Genomic DNA, 19,336 nt, shown 5'->3' with positions numbered 1-19,336 from the left:
AATTTGGCAGCAGTGGAAAAAAACAGTAAGAGTAGATAAATGAGCCCCAAGCACAAAGTAGATAAATCGCCCCAAGATAAGTGACATAGTGTAACAGGGAAGAATTACACAAGGAAGTTTGATACCACAGAATGTATCATCTTGAATTTTAAAAAGTCTATGGGTCACCATATTTATTTGGTAATATGTTTCTGTAATTTTGGACTGTCAGAATCACTACAACTGGAAAGGGTTTACCACCAGTTTAATTTTTGAAAAGCCAACTTTCCTCATTCATGAAATTAAAGAGTGGGACTGAATCTCCAACATCCCTCTTATCTGTGAAATGTTATGTCTTATCTCATGTTATGATTTTATCTCATTTAAAGATGAAGTTGACTTTACTATCAGCTAAGATAATCACTAATACTGCAATAGGTTTAAATTAATTCCAGACAACAGATTAGAACAATATTCCCAGGATCAAAATCATCTGAAATCACTGAGGTTATTGCTAAATAGTTGAAAACTCCATTTTTTTTTTCACACACACACACTGTATTTTATTTTTACAAGAGATAAACAGACTGACACCAAGCATTGTAAATGAATGACCACAACAAAAGCAACAATGATTGCAATTACCAAACACGAAACACACTCATGCTATGGAAAACTCCATTTTTTAGCTAAAATTAAGAGAAAGGGATTTTCTTATCCCATCAATGAAAATAGCTTTATTTTTCCTGCATATATAAACAATGCATGCTTTTTTATTTTTTTAAGTTGCGAACAGAGCAATGAGATAAAAAGAAACCTGAGATAATCACTATTAACAACTTACTATCCTTTTATGTATCTCTTTATGGACATGGAAAATGTATAATGAACTGTTTCAGGTTCAACACTATCCATACATTTAAGGTGGCATAGCCAGGAACCATTCTGGAAGAAGGTAGGAAATCCATTTCAGAGGCTAAACAATGCAATAAAAAGAGATGGAACCAACTTGCTAAAAAATGAAAACTATTTCACTTGAATTAGGGTTTTTTGTTTTTTGCAACTAGGTAAATACCTTCATTTTATTTTCTACTTTCATTAATTCAAAAAGAGTACTGCTAATGCCATCTTTCTTCAACACACGCACCAAGTGAGAATCCCAAGCCTCCAATTCAGGGTTACAAAGATGGTCAATGAATTGCCTTACCACTGTGATCCAGGACAAAGTCATCTTGGGCATAACGGAATTTTTCAGGTCCACATGCAATAAAAACATCATCGTCACCAAAAAAGTCTTGCAGACAAGTAACCTAAAAAAAAAAAATTATGTCCAAGAAATAAATTAGAAACATTAGAAGTGAAACAAAAGTCAGCAAAATTAAATATATTTTCTAGCCTCACCTATAACACTGAGTCAGAATGAAAAACTATTTAATAGCATACATTTCCAAGCATTTCACCCTCCACAGAGCACTTCCACACAATGTCTCCTGACCGACCTCAGAACAACAAAACGAGGGGCTCCTAGCTGGCATCATGTTCCTGTTTACAAGTGAAGTCAAGGGCATCCACAGGAGGCTCAGTGATGTATTCCAGGTTTCCCATTAACAGGTGGCAAAGCTGGGGCTGATGGAGGTCTCTGCTTCCAGTTTACTGGTCTACCTTCTTCTCTCCTAGCAACTCCATGTCCCAGCCGTGTCACCTTGGGCATGACCTCTCTGTACCTTTGGTACATTGCGCCTTAGGTTGTCCTGAGGATTAATATATGAAAACCGCTTGGAATGGGTGCCAGGCATATAGATACTCAACGTGCTAATACTCACCTTCACCACCACCACCATCATTAAGATCAGAGGAAGACGTGCCATGAAGCTAATGATGGCCCTTCCAAGCCCCTGTACCTAAACGTAGTCTTAATTTCATATTCTTTTTTCACCCCGCCCTCCCCAATACTGTATCACTGTCAGATCCCACAGAACCTGGACCCACCCCAGGGAGCACATTCATCCCTTCATCCCGGTGGTGACAAGAAGAACCATCTTCCAGGACTTTGGATATAAACAGGCTCCAATTTTACCTGGTTTTTTAATGGGATGTATGATAAGATTTCTTTTTAAAAAAGTACTCCTCTCCCAATAATAATGCAGTTAAAAAAAAAAATCAGTGCTCTAGTACTTGAAAGGATTGAGAACCTCAATAATTCCTTAAGTCTTCCTGATCACTATTTAGCTTTTTATTGAAAAAAAAAAATCTCACTCTAGAGTTAGAAAAAAATGCTCTAGAGAGAAGATAGTGAACTGTACACAAAAGTGGAACAGGCATGGAAACTGCTCCAGTCCCTCATCAAGCAAGATGTGGCTTCTGTACTTCACTGAAACTCAGCTCAGGTCACAATGTTTTTAAGGTGTGTTTTCGTCAGGTTGGGCTGCTATAACAAATTACCATAGACGGGGTGGCTTAAATGACAGAAACTTATTTCTCACAGTTCTGGAGGCTGGAAGTCTGAGATCAGGGTGCCGGCATGGTTGGGTTCTGGTGAGAACCCTCTTCCTGATTTAGTCACATGGAAGTTGGGGGACAACACAGGAGGAAGCCAGCTCTCTCCTGTCTCTTCTTATAAGGGCACTAATCCCGTCATGGGGGCTCCATCCTCACAACCTCATGCAACCCTACTTACCTCCCAAAGGCCCCACCTCTTAATAGCATCACATTGAAACCAAGCAGGACCCTGTGGGGCTCCTGGGCACAGAAGCCTTTCTGTCCCCCATTTTCTTGTTTGTAGGGAACAGACTCCAGCCTCCATGACCTTCCCTGAGTTCCAAAGGGCAGATCTGAACAGATGCTAATCAAGGGAGGAGCAGCCAAAAAACCACCAGAGGCCAGATTAAAGGGACCAGAGAAGCGCATCAAGAAATTACCCGAGGTCAGAGTAAAGGAGAGCAGGCCCTGCACTCACCCTGATCTTATCAGCAACCCCACCCTTGAACTACTGCTATAAAACTCCGCATCAAATCCTCCCAGGTGGGGACACACAGTTTTTCGGGGCAGGAGCCTACTGTGTCCCCCTTTGCCTGGCAAAGCAATAAAGCTATTCTTTTCTACTTCACCCAAAACTCTGTCTCTGAGATTTGATTCGGTGCCGGTGTACAGAGGCCGAGCTTTCGGCATCAACACTGGGGATTAGGGTTCCAAGATATGAATTTTGGGGAGACACAAACATGCAGTTCATAATAGAAGAATAACATTTTTCACCATTCCTGTGAAAACTGTTTCTCTCCATCTCAGGTGGCGATCACACACATCCCTTCATCCTTGCTAGGATCCTGGGAGTCACCCTTTCCTCCCTTCTTCACCAATCCCTCACATCATTTTTCCTTCCTACACGGCTCCCAAATATTTCTATCCCTACTCTTTGGTTCAGCTCTCACTTTCTCTTGCCTGGGCGCCTGCCGCTGCCTAATAACAGGCTTTCTAACTCCAGTCTTTACTGCTCCCCTCGTTCCAGTCATCACTGTTCTCACAGGTGTGGAAATAAATGAAGACCATGTGGGCACATGCAGTCTCTTAAGGTGCCAGGGTGCCCGCACCATGCACAGCGCTCACCGACCTCCTTCCTTGACAAGATAATGCTCCTTCACAGGGCACACAAGACTGACCCTGCCTGAGCCTCCAACCTTGTCTTTGCCATTTCTTCTGCACACCTGCTCCTCAGCCACATCATGACTTCTCTGGGTTCCCTACCTGTATGGTGCTGGTGCTTCTTTTTTGTTAAACAGCGTTATTGAAACATAATTCACAAACCATACAATTTACTCATTTAAAGCACAGAATTCAATGGTTTTTAAGTATATTCAGAGTTCTGCAACCATCACTACAATCTATTTGACAACATTTTCATCATCTAAAAAGAAACCCCCGGGCCCATTACCATTCACTCCTCATGCCCCCATCTCCTCATTCCTAAGCACCCGTAATCTACTTTCTGATTCTATGGATTTGCCTATTCTGGACATTTTATATAAATCAAATCATACAGTATGTAGCATTCTGCAACTGGCTTCTTTCCCTTAGCATGTTTTTAAGGTTCATACGTGTTGTAGCACATATTAGTACTTCATTCCTTTCTGCGGCTGAGTAATATTCGGTTGTATGGATATACCACATTTTGTTTATTCATTCATCAGTTAATGGACATTTGAGTAATTTCCGCTTCAGTGCTGGTTCTTACTACTATATGTTTCCCCATGCTGTTTCTCAGCCTGAAGTGGTCTTTCTGACCACTCTTTGGTGCCATGACCTCCAGGTAGGCAATGATATTTCTGATTCATCATTCCCTAGCGTCTAGGAGAATTCTGGCTTTGGTGGATGCTTAATGCATATCTGTTGAATGAACTGTGGCTTGGTATGGAGCTGCTCCTATTGGAATTGAGTTCTCAGACACTCAATTCCAATAGGAGCAGCTCCATACCAGTAACTTCTCTGGGGTGAGTGGTGTCACAGATGCAATCTCCACTGCCATCTCCACCACCATCACTTACATGTAAGACTTACAGAATTTAGGCATCACTTAACCTCTCAGAATTGTCTCTCTGTGTTGTATATGTGTTACCTCATTAATCCCTACAATATCCCTGAGGTTGATACTATTATCACTCCTCATTTACAAACCAGAAAACGGATCTAGAGTGAGCAACTTGCCCCCCACACAGGTAATGAACATGAGCACAGGAATTTAGACACAGGTCCTCCACATCTATATCTCTGCTTTAAACTTAACACCATGGTGACATGTACACACTGCTATATTTAAAATGGATAACCAAAAAGGACCTACTGTATAGCACAGGGAACTCTGCTCAATATTATGCAACTAAATGAGAAAATAATTTGAAAAAGAATAGATACATGTATAACAACCACTTTGCTGTACACCTGAAACTATCACAACATTGTTAATCAACTATAGTCCAATATAAGATAAAAAGTTAAAATAAATAAATAAATAAACTTAACACCATGGTGCCTCCCCTTATGTGGAATCCCAGAGTTCATCGTTCTACTTTTATCTTTTTTTTTTTTTTTTTTTTTGCCGAGCTGCACAGCATGCAGGATCTAACCCCAACCAGGGATCGAACCCCATGCCCCCTGCAGTGGGAGTGCAGAGTCTTAACCACTGGACCACCAGGGAAGTCCCTTTCTACTTTTATAGTTCTTACCGCATTCCACCTTGTTTTATAGTCATTTATGTCTCTCATATCTCCCACTATTTTGTTTTTTACACACATACATTTAATAAATGGTTCTTAAATGGAACTGAATCCAGTTTTACTTTCTTGGCCAAATAAAACAGACATCTACCAAAGTTTAATCCATTTTTTAAAAAATCAACATTTCATTTGTTTTCGTAATCAATTTAGCATGAAAAAATTACAACTGAATTTTCTAAAATATACCTGTATGAATGTCTGTTTGAAAAGTCAATTTTTAATTGATTTTATTACAAGAAAACATTTCATCTGGTACTAAATTAGTCGGTATTTGAGTAGAATAAATGCCAAAGTAAATAATTAAGTTGCCTATTATGTGGAATAAAGGTACTTATCAAGTCTAAGGAATATAACAGATCAAAAGGTGGTTTATTCCCTCTCCCCCAGCAGTTCTGTTTATTGATAGTTCCTCCTAACCAACTGTTTAATGATTTCACCTGTCAGTATAAGTTTGGCTTTCCAAACATGGTTTGCATAAGATGTCTGCATCCCTTTAATTCAGATTCTAGCCATTAAGTACATATCTGGTTAAACAGTTAACCAAATTATATAATTAGCAATTGGTTCAGATTTACCTCAAATAAGTCATCACTACTCTCAAGCAATGATAGGTGTCATATAAATAAATGATAAACTGAGATAAGCAAACATGTATTTTGGCTAATTTTATTTTATTAACGTGTACTCAGGATACCAACATACCTCATAAGATGTTAAACAACTCCCGTTTTCATTCATTCAACAAATTTGTATTGAGGACTTATGTGCCAGTCACCACGCTAGGTGCTACAGAAACATCAGTAAAACAAAACAAAACAAACAACAACAACAACAAAAAACAGAGTGAGAAAGAAATCCTTGCCCTCATGAAGCCAGTGTGAGTTGACACAGGATAAAAATGCATAAGTAAATGTATGCAATGTCAAAAGGTGATAAGTGCTACAGAGAAAGAAAACAAGGATGGGGAATAGTGAATGCAGGGCATGGGTGCTGCAATACTAAACAGCTTCACTGCAAAGGTGACATCTGAACAAAATATTAAGAGAGGTAAGGGAGAAGCTGCATGAATGTCTAGGGAGGGAGGTGGGAGGGCAGTGTTCCAGGAAACAGAAGAGAATATTCAAAAGCCTTGGCATGGTCACGGGAAACAGTCCTGGAGCACAGTTAGAGGGGGAACAGTCATTGCAGGAGAGCAGGTCAGCAAGGGGACGGAGGCAAGCAGAGGGGGTAGGGCTTTGTCAGCTGCTGGTCAGGACTTTCTTTGGCTTTCCTCTGGGTGAGATGGGAAACCACTAGAGGCTGTGGAGCAGAGGACCGCACAACATGACTTACTTTGAACAGGATACACGGTGCTCAGACTAAACTCTAAAAGGGCAAGGACAGATGGCAGCGTAGTTGGAGGCTATTGCTACTCAGGCAACGAGAGCGCCCTGTGCCAGGAGTGGATGGAATGAGAAGGCTATGGGGACCTGAGAGAAGAGAGAAGAATGTGATGGCTCAGGGTTTTTGGCTTGAGCCACTAAAAGGATGGGCTTGCCATTAACTCTCATGGAACAGTACAAGGTGACGGGGCAAGGCTGGTGGTGGAGAGGATGCCCACGAATTTAGATTTGGCATGTGAACTGCGAAATGCCTATTAAACATCCAGGTGGAGGTGTTGGGTGGAAAGTTGGATATAAACAAATCTGAATTTCATGAGAGAGATCTAGCCTGGAGATATAAATTTGGGACTCACCAGCATATCAACGGTATTTAAAATCTTGAGCTCAATTACAGCAATTAATGCACATAGGGAAGCGGTCTAAGCCCCGAGCTCCGAAACCCAGCAACTTTACAAGGTCAGGGCGAAGAAGCAAAAACAGCGAAGAAGACTGAAAGGGAACAGTCAATGAGGGAGGAAGAAAAGCGAGCACTTGTAGTTTGCTGGAAACCAAGCTAAGAAAGTGTTTCAAGGAGGAGGAGCAATCAGCTGAGTCAATGTTACTGACAGGCCATGTAAGATGAAGACTGAGAAGTGACCACTGAATTGAGCAACAAGGAGATCGCTGGTCTTGAAGATCAGAAGTAGTTTTGGTGCAGTGGTTGAAAAGAAAGTCTACTTGCAGCACCTTTAACAGAGGACAGGAGAAGAACTAAAGACAGTGAATGCAGACAACTTTTTCAGGGAGTTGCGACTGAAGAGTGGAGCAGAGGAGTGGGGAGGTGGCAGAAGGAAGCAGGGAGTCCATCCATGGTCAAGAGAGCTTGTTTTCAAGATGAGAGAGATAACACAAGTTACTATGCTGTTGCAATGATCTAGTAAGACAAAAATGGTGAGGCAAGACAGGGAACTGCTAGAGCTGCATCCCTTTGTGAGAGGGCGTGGGATCAGTGTGCAGGTGGAAGGGCTCGACTTGCATGAGACTACGGTCAGTCTTCGGCAATAAAGAGGACCAGGTGGAAGCTGCTAGGTGGGGACATGTGGTGGGGGTGGGAGAGCTGGTGGATTGCTTCCTGCTTCACTGAGAAAGCTTGAAGCAAAGTCATCAGCTCAAAGTGAGGCAGGGGCCAGGGGTGGGGGAAGGAGGAAGTACAGCAGACTCGTGGAGAAAAAAAAGGTGTGGAATTGCAGCCTGTGATTGTGGGGAGAATGAATGGGGAGGGAAATATGACATGCCTGCAGGCAGCAATAGGGGCGCATTCAGGGTCCCACAACCGGCATAATAGACATTCTTGGTTCTAAAACTAGAAAGCAGCTACCCAGCCGAGACAGTGTTTTAGAAAAATCAAACCCTTTTAAGCTGGAATTGTTACCGTTTCATGGGGTTGCACCTGACCGGTCAATAGAAGAAAATCGATAGGAACACACATGATGCAAAAACCTAGATTCCACCGATAATGAGTAAATAAGGAATGAATGGGAACTTCTCTCCCGCTGCTGCTGCTGATTTAAAATACAAGTCTCTGTTCATATTTTCACAATGTAAACATGGACTGCTATGCACTGTCATTACCATGTTTAACTAAACCGTAAACCTAAAACACGCTAGAAACAGAACGCCAGCAGGCAGAGGTGCAAGTTGATGAGCATGATTAAAGGTGAGCTAAAAAACTAACAGGCACAGAAGAACGAGCAGATTTCAGTTCTGTTCCTACCTTCATTGTACAGGATAACTCATTTATGGTATTGTTTAAACTACAGATGTCCGTGCAGGAAGCACAGGCTCAGCACAAGCTTTGCTGGGAGCAGAGGACCACTGTGCTGCACCTCCTCCCTTTCATACAGGTGGGACCTTGGGGAGATACTTAACCTCTTGGAGGCTCATTTCTCTGTCCACAAAACGGGCAGCAGACCAGTTTCATTTCGTCTTTAAGGGAAAAATGTGATAGTACGTGAAAGGAGCTGGTACACGTTATTTCTTCATTTTCATTAATTCACAGCCTCAAATGTTTTTTTAAAAATTTAACTTAATGGATAATCTTTTCTTTAAGTATACACAAAAAAATAATACGTGCTTTCCTACAGGTTCAATAAATTAGATATTTTCCGAGAAAAAAAATCACTGACAACTTGGAAAGCTGCCACTGATAGTCTTCACTTGTGGAAAAATCACTGCCTCCCAAATTAAGATATCTTAAGCTCCCAGATATTCTACACAAAAATGTGATTCATGTAATATACGATAAACACATATAGGTATACATATGACATGTAAAATATATATGTTTATATGCATATATTAAAAAATGTTTCTACCAACAGCTCCCTAGAATAATTACAAACGAGAAAAAGAATTAACTTAAATGTAATATATCAAAGCAAAGCATTGGCTTATTATCTATGTATGTAAGCTATACCTATAAATGTCAACATTTTTAGATAATATAAAGACAGAGCTGTAAGCATATACGTCTAATTTTATGGCAAAATTATATTTGTGTAATACTAGGCCTACATGTAATGCAGTCATTACTTGCCCATGCTTAAATTTCACGAGCATATGGGACCACATATTTAATTGTTCTTCATAGTGCCCCTAACTCAGTTGATACTTTTCAAAGTAAAACATCTGAGGGACCTCCCTGGTGGTCCAGTGGGTAAGACTCCACGCTCCCATGCCGCAACTAAAGATCCCACAAGCTGCAGCTAAGACCCGGTGCAGCCTAAATAAATAAATAAATAATTTTTAAAAAATCTGATAAAATGCTCAGCGTCTGATGTAAGCTAAAATAACTCTCTCTCACCAATGGAAGCCACATTAGTTTACTACTGTACATTCAATCTAACATGAATCATGTCCCTACTATATGCCAGGCATAAACAAAAGACAAGAAGCACAGGCTAGTGGTGGAGATGAACAAGAATAGTAGTAAGTACCATCAAAACGTTCCAATAAGAGAATGCTGGAATAGAAGAACACCCAAAAGAAATAACTTGATGAAAAACAGGATCCCGTAAAATATTTAATACCTTTAGAATATTTCATATGTTTGGACACTTAGATAAATCTACCCTTTATAGTTTTTTTTTTAAATTATTTATTTATTTATTTATTTATTTATGGCTGTGTTGGGTCTTCGTTTCTGCGCGAGGGCTCTCTCTAGTTGTGGCAAGCGGGGGCCACTCTTCATCGCGGTGCGCGGGCCTCTCACTACCGCGGCCTCTCTTGTTGCGGAGCACAGGCTCCAGACGCGCAGGCTCAGCAACTGTGGCTCACGGGCCTAGTTGCACCGCGGCATGTGGGATCTTCCCAGATCAGGGCTCGAACCCGTGTCCCCTGCATTGGCAGGCAGATTCTCAACCACTGCGCCAGCAGGGAAGCCCTCTTTTATAGTTTTTTAAAACATATTTCTTGCTCTTCAACTCTGGTGGTCTGTTTGCTCCTTTTATCATACATTTTTAAAACTGGCATTTAACATTGAGTTATGGGCCATGTCACTAAACCTGACTCAGAAAAAAACGTATCAATACCTTGAATAATGTCTCAAAGTCAGGGTGAGGAAAAGCGTTATCAGTTTAGAAGACCTCTTACGGTTTGCTTCTAAATTCTTTTTTCCATGCAAGAAGCTCCTCACGAATAATGGATGTTCTGTGGCTTATGAAAGCAAGCTACACACACGAGGAGAAAGTAATAATTCTGCTAAGGTACAAAATTAAAGCCATCAGCAGGCTCTAAGGGGGAAACGTCAGACTGAGAAATAATGTATCTACAGGAGCATATCTGAGTTTTCCAAATGAATGTGGGCCATTTAAAAACAGTAATTTTTCTATCCTTCAGTCGACAGATTAATTAGATCAGGGTAAAAAGGTGGCAGCCATAATTCCAGTGCTAGTTCTTAAGAGATTGCCCCAACCACTTTTTTTTTTCTTTCTCTGTTTGGTCTCTGCCAAAGGATACAGAAACAAAGGGCTTGAGGTCTGATAAAAACACTATGCATGTATTAGGAGCATAATAAACCTTTTCCTCCAAAGAAAAAAGGTGGAGAACACAGAGATGTCATCCTCCTTGGACACTTGCTTTCTGAACTACAGAAGGTCTCCATTTCCTGACCCCCTAGCACTCTGGAAATCTTGTGTTTCTTACCCTTTCCAGAGTTACAAAGGAGTTAGTTGTTGGTAAAGCAGGATGGATTTCTCTAAGATCACTTCCTACTACAAAGTTGTATAGTCTAAATATTTTAGTTTCTAAGAAAAGCTTATTTATATTTTAGGACAATGCTTTCAGAAAAGTTGAGTGCATTTTTCTGCGAGAGAAAAAAAGGAACACTATTATAAGTGGGTAAACAGCAATGTCCATTTGGGATTTCTTTCTGTTCGTTTCAGCTTCACATTTCCTCAAAGAAATCGTCATCAACGCAATCTTCATGCGCTCCAAATCCAGGTGTTGCCTTAACACTTACTCTGTAATTTGCCCAACATAGATACTATCATTGAGGCAATTGCCTGGTTTTTGCGCCTGGACCTCTTACCAGAGTGCGAGTTCCACACATGTAGGATCGTTGTCTTGGGCATCACTAGAATTCTAGCATAGTATCAATACATAGCACCTAGCACGTAGGAGCTGTTCAGTAAATTTCTGTGGAATTAATGAAATGCCCTGAGTCCCTTTTCTTCCAGGTAGCCCTCCCTAGAGGCTCCATCTCACACTCTTTCTATGAATTCTTATCAACCCGTTATCATACAAGGTAGTCTTTGTTCCCAGATTTATGATGTTAGTTTTCTATGCCAACATAATCTATAAACTCTTTGACCACACCAGTCAAACCCTTAGCTCCTTATAGGAGGTATTCAGCAAATACTTGGTAATCAAATTTTGGCTCCGGATACTTTAAAATACTCATCTTAGATCACGTAAGCCCTTTCAGGAATTAAATCTCATCATGATTTTAGAGTGATCTGAGAAAAACTGCTTATGAACTCTACTACTACAACCACTTGGTAGAGGAAAGCATTTGCAATTAAACTTGCCATTTGGTGCCATTCAAATACTTGGGGTTCTATCAAATAAGGATCTCTTGAGATACTTTCGAAGCCTATTTTATTGAAAATCTCCAAGACCTGATAAAAATGCAAAACAAACATCATTGGATCTCAGTGAGAGACTAGTTTAAACTAACAAGAACTTACCTAAATAGAGTCAGGGTCAAAATCTTAGCACCTTTGTAATGTCTACCTTTTGGAGCAAGGATCGCACTTTATCAAAGGAATAATGGCATGATGGATATCAGAAGTAAAAAATTACATGTTGGAATTTATGGGTTTTCTTTCATTTTAACTGTGTGTGTATAGGAAAGAAAGAGGGAGAGAGAGAGAGAGAGAGAGAACAAACGTCCACAGTTCCTTTTGAAATCAAATGCTTTCACTATCAGAGTTCAGCTTTGAAAGGTGGCCTCTACAGAAGAGTAGTTAGGCAGCAACATTTTTTTCTAGCTTACTTCTAAAGAGGATTTGAAGGAGTTCCAGAAAGAAAGTTCAGTAAGTGGCTTATATTTGAAACTAAAATTATTATATAGGCTTTTAATGGAATTGCATCGATACCCTTGCTTTTGTTTTTTCCTAAGAAATGGTCACATTACAAGTCATAAACTGCCAAAAGAGAACTGCATTTTGAACCCCCCATAGACTATTGTACCATAATTTTTCTATCATATAAACAAACAGAAACATAACTTTTTTTAATATTTTAAAAATCCAAAGAACAATTTTAATATACAATAAAGGATAAGCCTAATATTATAACTGCCTGAGCCATTACCTTCCTGTTTCTATTGTTAGCAGGGGACACTTTTTTTTTTCATACACTGCCCTTATAGATACTTGAAAGCTATAAATTCAGCAGATTGACTTCACCATAACTAGCATTATCCCAGACACACACCACTACCACTGCTACCACCACTCTTATTTTTTTATTTATTTTTTTAACCAGTTCTATCTCTGGAATATAAGTTCTGTTTAAAATGAACAGGGAAATCATACCTGAAATAAAGAAATAAAATAAGTCACTTGGTTCTTCCAAAATGCTAGAAACAACAACCAGAAAAATAAATGCACAGGTCAGTCAGCAGGGGCTGGGATTCTCCGCATTTCTTTACCCTCTACCGAGAATACAATCAGCATAAATAGCCTGCTTTGTTCCCAGTAAATGCTGGCTAGCCTGCAGTCAGGGAAGGACTCCTTTCTACAACAAAAAAGAAAGCTACTTAGAATAGCAATGTTTTTCAGCTTCCCGTAAAACCATTCAGCCAGGCACCCACCAACCATGTGGCTGCCATGGAAACAGAACTGAAGCTAAAAGATGACGGTACTTACAGTAAAGGGCTTCTCAGTGGCATCTGCAGACAACTCTCTACATTTAGTTTGCTTTCATTTAAAAATACTGGACCTAACCTTCCTTTTCCCACTGTGGCCTCACCATAATAATGATGATTCTCCAATCAAGACTAATCATAGAATCTTGAGGCCAAAGATTTGTTTCAGGAAGAAACCTTGAAAAGACCTTGAAAAATTCAGAGATAGTTAGCTACCAAACGTTATTCTGGGAGGAGAGACAATGATCACTCTTCCCATAAAGGAAATGATTTCTAAACTGACCCTCTGACTGCCCCCCACTGAGGGCCCCAGTCTTAATTCCTACAGGAAAAAAAAAGTTTCAAATCTACTCCAGAGCTTTCCACCAAGGGAAAGAGGCTGGAGCAAAATTTTAGAAGAATTCAGGTGAAGAAGTCAGAAGAAATTTATTAAACCAACCATCATGAGTTTTCCTCTAATTTTGAAGTGGGAGCCAAATGTTTTCAAGCAGATGTGACTAGAACTTTGAGTCAATGTTCCCTAGGACTCGGGCATCTTCCAACAATAAACAAACAATGAAATCATAAGTGTTACAGAAGAGGCAACTGAGAACCAAACTGAAGGTGGCAATTTTCTAATCCAAATTTTTCTGTTTCCAACAGAAAGTGAAAGGGAACAAGCACGCACAGCACACTTACCTACACACTGTACACCACGAATCTCTCATTTACACATCAATTTCATTGAACCCCCAGAACAACCCTATGAAGTGGGCGTGATTTTTCCAATTTTACAAAAAAAGAAACAAAGGCTCAAAGAGGTTGAGTAACTTGATCGAGGTCACACAGCCAGTGAGAGGGGAGCTGAGATTTGAACTCTGCCTGTCTGACGTGGAATGTATCCTTTGTACTTGACCACACACTGTCTCCCTAAAGAAGAAAACAGTGTGATTTACAATCTATGAAAATGGCATAAGAGAGTTTATTGAGATAAGTCAGAGAAGTTTTTATACTTGTCTAAAACCCAAATAACCAGACCATTTTTCTATGTCATACTTTTATGAAGTAAATGAATGGCAAGTATGTAAGTGTATATCTAGGTTTTTTTTTTTTTTTTTTTTTTAAGGATCAACTTCTAAGTAATGCCATAAGGTCAGTACAAGTTCGGGCCAACCTCCTATACTTTAGGGAATACTGAATATATTCTGAAATTGATATCTTCAAACAAACTGGCTAACTCTTACTAAAAACAAATTACAAGCACAGGTTGGAATCATATGGTTTTTAGAATAGGACTCCATTTGCTGCCAGACTGGAGATTCTTAGAGTATAATATGCAGTAAGAAATATTGTGACCTTTAAGATTTTAACATAAAGGCAAAACCTGCAACACTTTCCAGAAATTCATCCTCTGCATACAGTTTAGCATATGGTAAGCACATTCAGGTAATAAAGACCCTTGGAATCAAGACTAAGAGAACCATTAGTGAAAGGGGTATGGAAAAACTTGTCAGTTAATTCCATACTTATTCTGGAAAGCACCAACCAACCACTCAGCACTATCAGAACACCATTACATGCTCTAATGTAGTAGGGCTATTTAGGTTTGTAGGAAAATCATCCCTATCTTTATTTTTTTAATAGTTTTTTTTTTTTTGGCTGTGCCCTGCGGCTTGTGGGATCTTAGTTCCCCAACAAGGGATAGAATCCAGACCGTTGGCAGTGAAAGCACAGAGTCCTAATCACTGGACTGCCGAGGAATTCCCCTTATCTTTAAAAAAAGAAACATATCTGTTTTTTATGCTTCTTTCATCTTTTTTTTTAAATTAATTTATTTGTTTTTATTTTTGGCTGTGTTGGGTCTTCGTTGCTGTGCATGGGCTTCCTCTAGTTGAGGCAAGTGGGGGCTACTCTTCATTGCCGAGCGCGAGCTTCTCATTGCGGTGGCTTCTCTTGTTGCAGAGCACGGACTCTAAGAGTGTAGGCTTCAGTAGTTGTGGTTCGTGGGCTCTAGAGCGCAGGCTCAATAGTTGTGGCGCACGGGCTTAATTGCTCCGCGGCATGTGGGATCTTCCAGGACCAGGGCTCGAACCTGTGTCCCCTGCATTGGCAGGCGGATTCTTAACCACTGCGCCACCAGGGAAGTCCTGTTTCTTTCATCTTAACAAAGTTATTTTCCTCCTCCCTTGCCATCATGCTCTGAACCTTCACTTCTTGTATCAAAAGGACCACCCCCCAACTACTCTTTTAGCAGCCCCTCTGCCCACTTCTAATTCGCTGTATTTAACGTTCGGGAGAGCTATCTTAGGTTTTGTGAACCAGTGTAAAGGAAGAGTAAACTGGGCGAGAATTAGAGGCTTTGATTGGAAGGAAAGAAACTTTAGTGCCCAAATTTTACACCATCTAATGACAAAGTTCCCTTTGTATATTTCCTAGTTTTAAGCTATGGTCCAGCCTGGTGAGTAGGCTAGATTTGAGTCCAAAATAAGTGGGCAGTTCTGTGCTGCAGAAACCTTAAGATGTTGCTTTCTATAGCTACGTCTATTTTCACCATGACAAGGAATCAAAATTTTCATTTTCGAACCAACATCAATCCTACATGAAAAGCAATGAGAAAATTTTTTCCAACACAGTCTTCTTAGCAGGGGGAAGTCTCACTTTTACAGCCGAGAAATCCTCTGAGTAAGTTATATGCCTGGGGCTATTTAGAAATGGAAAGCATGCCATCCGTTTGAATCATTTAGGGCAACACTTTTAAAACGAAAAGCGCTATTGGCAGAGGCAAATACCACAATTAGATTTTCCTGTTTAAAAGGCACCTGTTCCTGAAACACAGCCAAGACTTGTTACACTAACGTATACATAACTGATTTGCAAGTTGTTAGAACAAGTCCTTAGTTTAGGAGGACTTACGGCAAGATACGCAGCAGTCAGAGTCATCAGTTTATCAAAGATACAAACACACACAGAAGAGTTGTATCCATTGACTGTGCACCACTACTCCCATTTGTGTGAAACTTTAGAATGAAGGTAGAAAAATCTTTTTGTTGCTTTTTCATTTTAAGGTAATTGAATATATTTAGGACCAAAGAGTAATGTCCAGCCCCTAGAGTTAACAAATGTTATTTGGTCATGTTGGCCTCAGATCCCTTTAATATATAGAAATAAACAATAAGTTAAAATCTCTTTTGTTCCTGGTCCCAAGCCTCATCCCCCTCCCTCTTGCGTGCCTTTCTTCTCCACCACTCCAGGAAAATATTATGACGTATTTAGCCTGGGTCCTTCCAAGCCATGTTTTTAGACTTTGTGTTAGAGACAACCAGCAATATTGTTCAGTATGCTGTAAAAACTTTATATAAGTTATAGCATACTAAATACATCACCCTGCAATTTGCTTTTTTCACTCGGTATTGATTTTAAAATCTAGCCAGGCCTTAGTTTTTCTTACTCTTTTTTTTTTTTTAGCTCATTAATCCTTTCCTAAAGTTTTTGTTTTTAAAAGATTATCATTGTACCATTTAACATTACTATTTTTGATTGCAAAGATAAATTGTACATACCCTCAAAACTTTCAGAATCTTTCAGATAAATGCCTATTTTCTCAGACTATTCATTTCAGTTTATATATTATAACCATTAGGGTGACCAAGTAAGTTCCCAGATAGAATAACAGATGTGTGAGTCAATTCCTTCTTTGCCCACAGACTTCATCTCCAACTATGAGAAAGGAATGTGCAGCAAATGCTTGACATTTAGGTCTAGAGACTTAGGCGTAACTGTTATTCCAAGAACAGGGTTTCTTGACACCAAAGGAGTATAAACTCTGGAAAAAAGAATTTTTAAATTACTAAAACTTAAAATTATTCATGACAGGGCTATATCTAAGCTTTCAGAAAAGAAAAGTCTGCAAGATGACTTAAAACTACTAATTCATAGGAATAGATCCTTCCAAAAGACAAAGCAAAGGAAGAAAAAAACAAAATCATATGTCAGATTTATTGTACACTATAACACAAGACAGGTTTTAAAGGCACAGGAAACTTCTGTTTCACAGGGAATGCATAAAAGGAATCCCTCCCTGAAGAGTTCCATAAGCTGGGAAATACTGATGAACTGTATGCATGTAGAATTTCTTATCTTTTTCTTGCATCCAGAGAGATGATACTCTTTCAAAGAAACATCTTTGTATTTTTTTGCAAATCTCCGGGGGTGTCAATTAAACTGGGACCGGGACCAGCGAGTAAGGGAAGTTGTCTGTAAGCATTTATCATCAAATTATATGGCTTGCATGGGGAGCCAGCTGTCTTAAATAACCATCCCCTCCCTGGGGCCACAAGTCTGGGCAAGAATGCTACTCATGTCAGAAACTCATGTCATGAGATTAGATTTGAATGGAAAAGCAAAGGGAACGTGGTCTCTTTTCTCCATCTGGGATTGATTATTCCCTTCCCAACAAGGAGGCTGTTCTTTAGCCTGAAAAGAAGAGCCTCCTTCCTTCTGGGCCATTTTCCAATCCATCGTGGCACCTGAATGACTTAAAGAATACCCTGCCTCACCACGGCTTTAAGGCCGCTCAGCCTCTCTCCAGGAAGACGTTTTGGTACGTTATTTCTCCATCAGTATCAACAGAAGTTACCCTTAAATTCTTGTGGTGTGGCAAGGTACCTTGGAAACCTAAGCAGGTGGCTGAGGCCAGATGGAATATCAAGATGGGGGCTTCGGTAGGTCGGCATGAGCTTGGAGCAGCGAGGAGGAAGGGGAAAACATCTGGCACCTGGAGACTGTGTCTATCTTTCTCCATATCGTATAGCCAGAGCACCAGCGCCATGCCTGAGTGTAGACACACAGGGAATATTTATCCAGTGAATGAGAGGATGAGCAGCACAGAGGCAGGGGCTCCAGGTTCAGCAGCTCATAGCATTAGACTCACGGGGGGCAGCTTTTACTACTACATCATGGTGATGGCCATGGACCACCAGGGGGCTTAGAAAACAGACATGACCAGAAGGCGACAGGGTGGCATGACTGCACAGTAGTAATGATTTGAACACCAGCAGGATCCCAAATGTTAGTAAATGTTATCACCACAATAAACCCCACCCACCTATCCCCTACCACCATAGCTGTTTGGCTCTAGCAACGTAAAAGACTTGAATGGAACATTCCCAGCTTACAGTCAGGACAAAGATAACTGGGACCCCATGTAGACACCAGTATCAGGAGCCCTACAGACAGGAAGCATATGCTCAGAGAACAGGGAAAGAGGTGAGGAGGGAAGAGGCAGGAATACTTCCACTTACTAAAACAAGAAGAAATGTGAGAACGGGTTAAGGTAATCATTCTACACGTAGGGCAGCAAATGATTTAAATATAGACAAACTATATATTAAATTCATTCGGCGATATTTTTAAAGACTAAATATGAAACCTTCACAGATGTGAGGTCTGGGCCAAATAGCCCACAAAGTCTGCACCAGCACCTCTACTGGTTGGTGACAAGTCCTGGCAGGGGACCGAGGACGATTCCTTCTTCGCAGTCTGGTTGGTAAAGGGCAGCCCTGTTCCTCATCTCCATTTCTCATGTGTTCTGCCTTGGTCTGGCTTGAGTCCCAATTCCTCATCATAGTGATACAGTTGACGTCTGAAGAACAGGGGCATGAATGGCGCAGGTCCACTTATACGTGGATTTTTTTCAATAAATACTACAGAACTACTACATGATCCGTGGTTGGTTGAACCTCGGATGTGGAGCTGTGGATGCGCAGGGCTGACTGTGGGACTTGAGCATCGGTGGACTTTGATATCCACAGCGGGTCCTGGAGCCAGTCTCCCCTCGGGTACTGAGGGATGACCTTACTCTTCTCATTCCCCTCCTACTACAGCAGAAGAACCTGCTCACAGACCAAGACATTAGTTCCATCTTTAATATCCCATTTTGAAATAGCAGTTGCTGCTTCTGCACAGTATGTGGTGGTTTTCTTCATTCTTTCCTGAATACAGTACTCAGAATGGCAGCCAGCACGCTCTCAGGGAACCGTCTTTGGCTGAAATATTCCCAGGTTAAATAATCTCACCAACAGAGGAACCTGATGAACAAAGCTTGTATTGTATTTTTTTTAAGTGCCATCTTCATTTTAAAAAACTATTTCAAGATCTACTCAGAAAAATGGGGTTCTGAAATGATCACGTTCCTATTTTAATAAAGACTCAGGTCCTCCTTCTAAAATGAAGCACAACCATGTAACAAATAAGAATAAAGTGGCTCACGGATGCATTCACTCCCAGAAGCAGTCCGAGCTTCTGACAAACGCAACTGGTCT

At 40.4% G+C, this 19,336-nt stretch overlaps 1 protein-coding gene across 8 annotated transcripts in view; it reads right to left on the bottom strand.

Annotated features, from left to right (window-relative positions):
* DCLK2 (doublecortin like kinase 2) overlaps positions 1–19,336 on the bottom strand; it is a gene marked incomplete at its 5' end in the record, with an annotated part of 151,616 nt that overhangs the window by 59,356 nt on the left and 72,924 nt on the right. For all 8 annotated transcript variants that reach the window (XR_014264078.1, XR_014264079.1, XM_082463365.1 and 5 more), the window contains one exon: positions 1,187–1,289. Coding sequence is in view for 6 of the 8 variants with exons in the window: in XM_082463365.1 (XP_082319491.1) it covers positions 1,187–1,289 (103 nt within the window). The remainder of the gene's footprint in view (positions 1–1,186; positions 1,290–19,336) is intronic.

This window comes from Balaenoptera physalus (assembly GCF_965194825.1).
Source record: "Balaenoptera physalus genome assembly, chromosome: 5".
NCBI lineage: Eukaryota > Metazoa > Chordata > Mammalia > Artiodactyla > Balaenopteridae > Balaenoptera > Balaenoptera physalus.
Note: the sequence above shows the minus strand (reverse complement) of the source record. Positions and strands in the feature narration are given on the sequence as shown.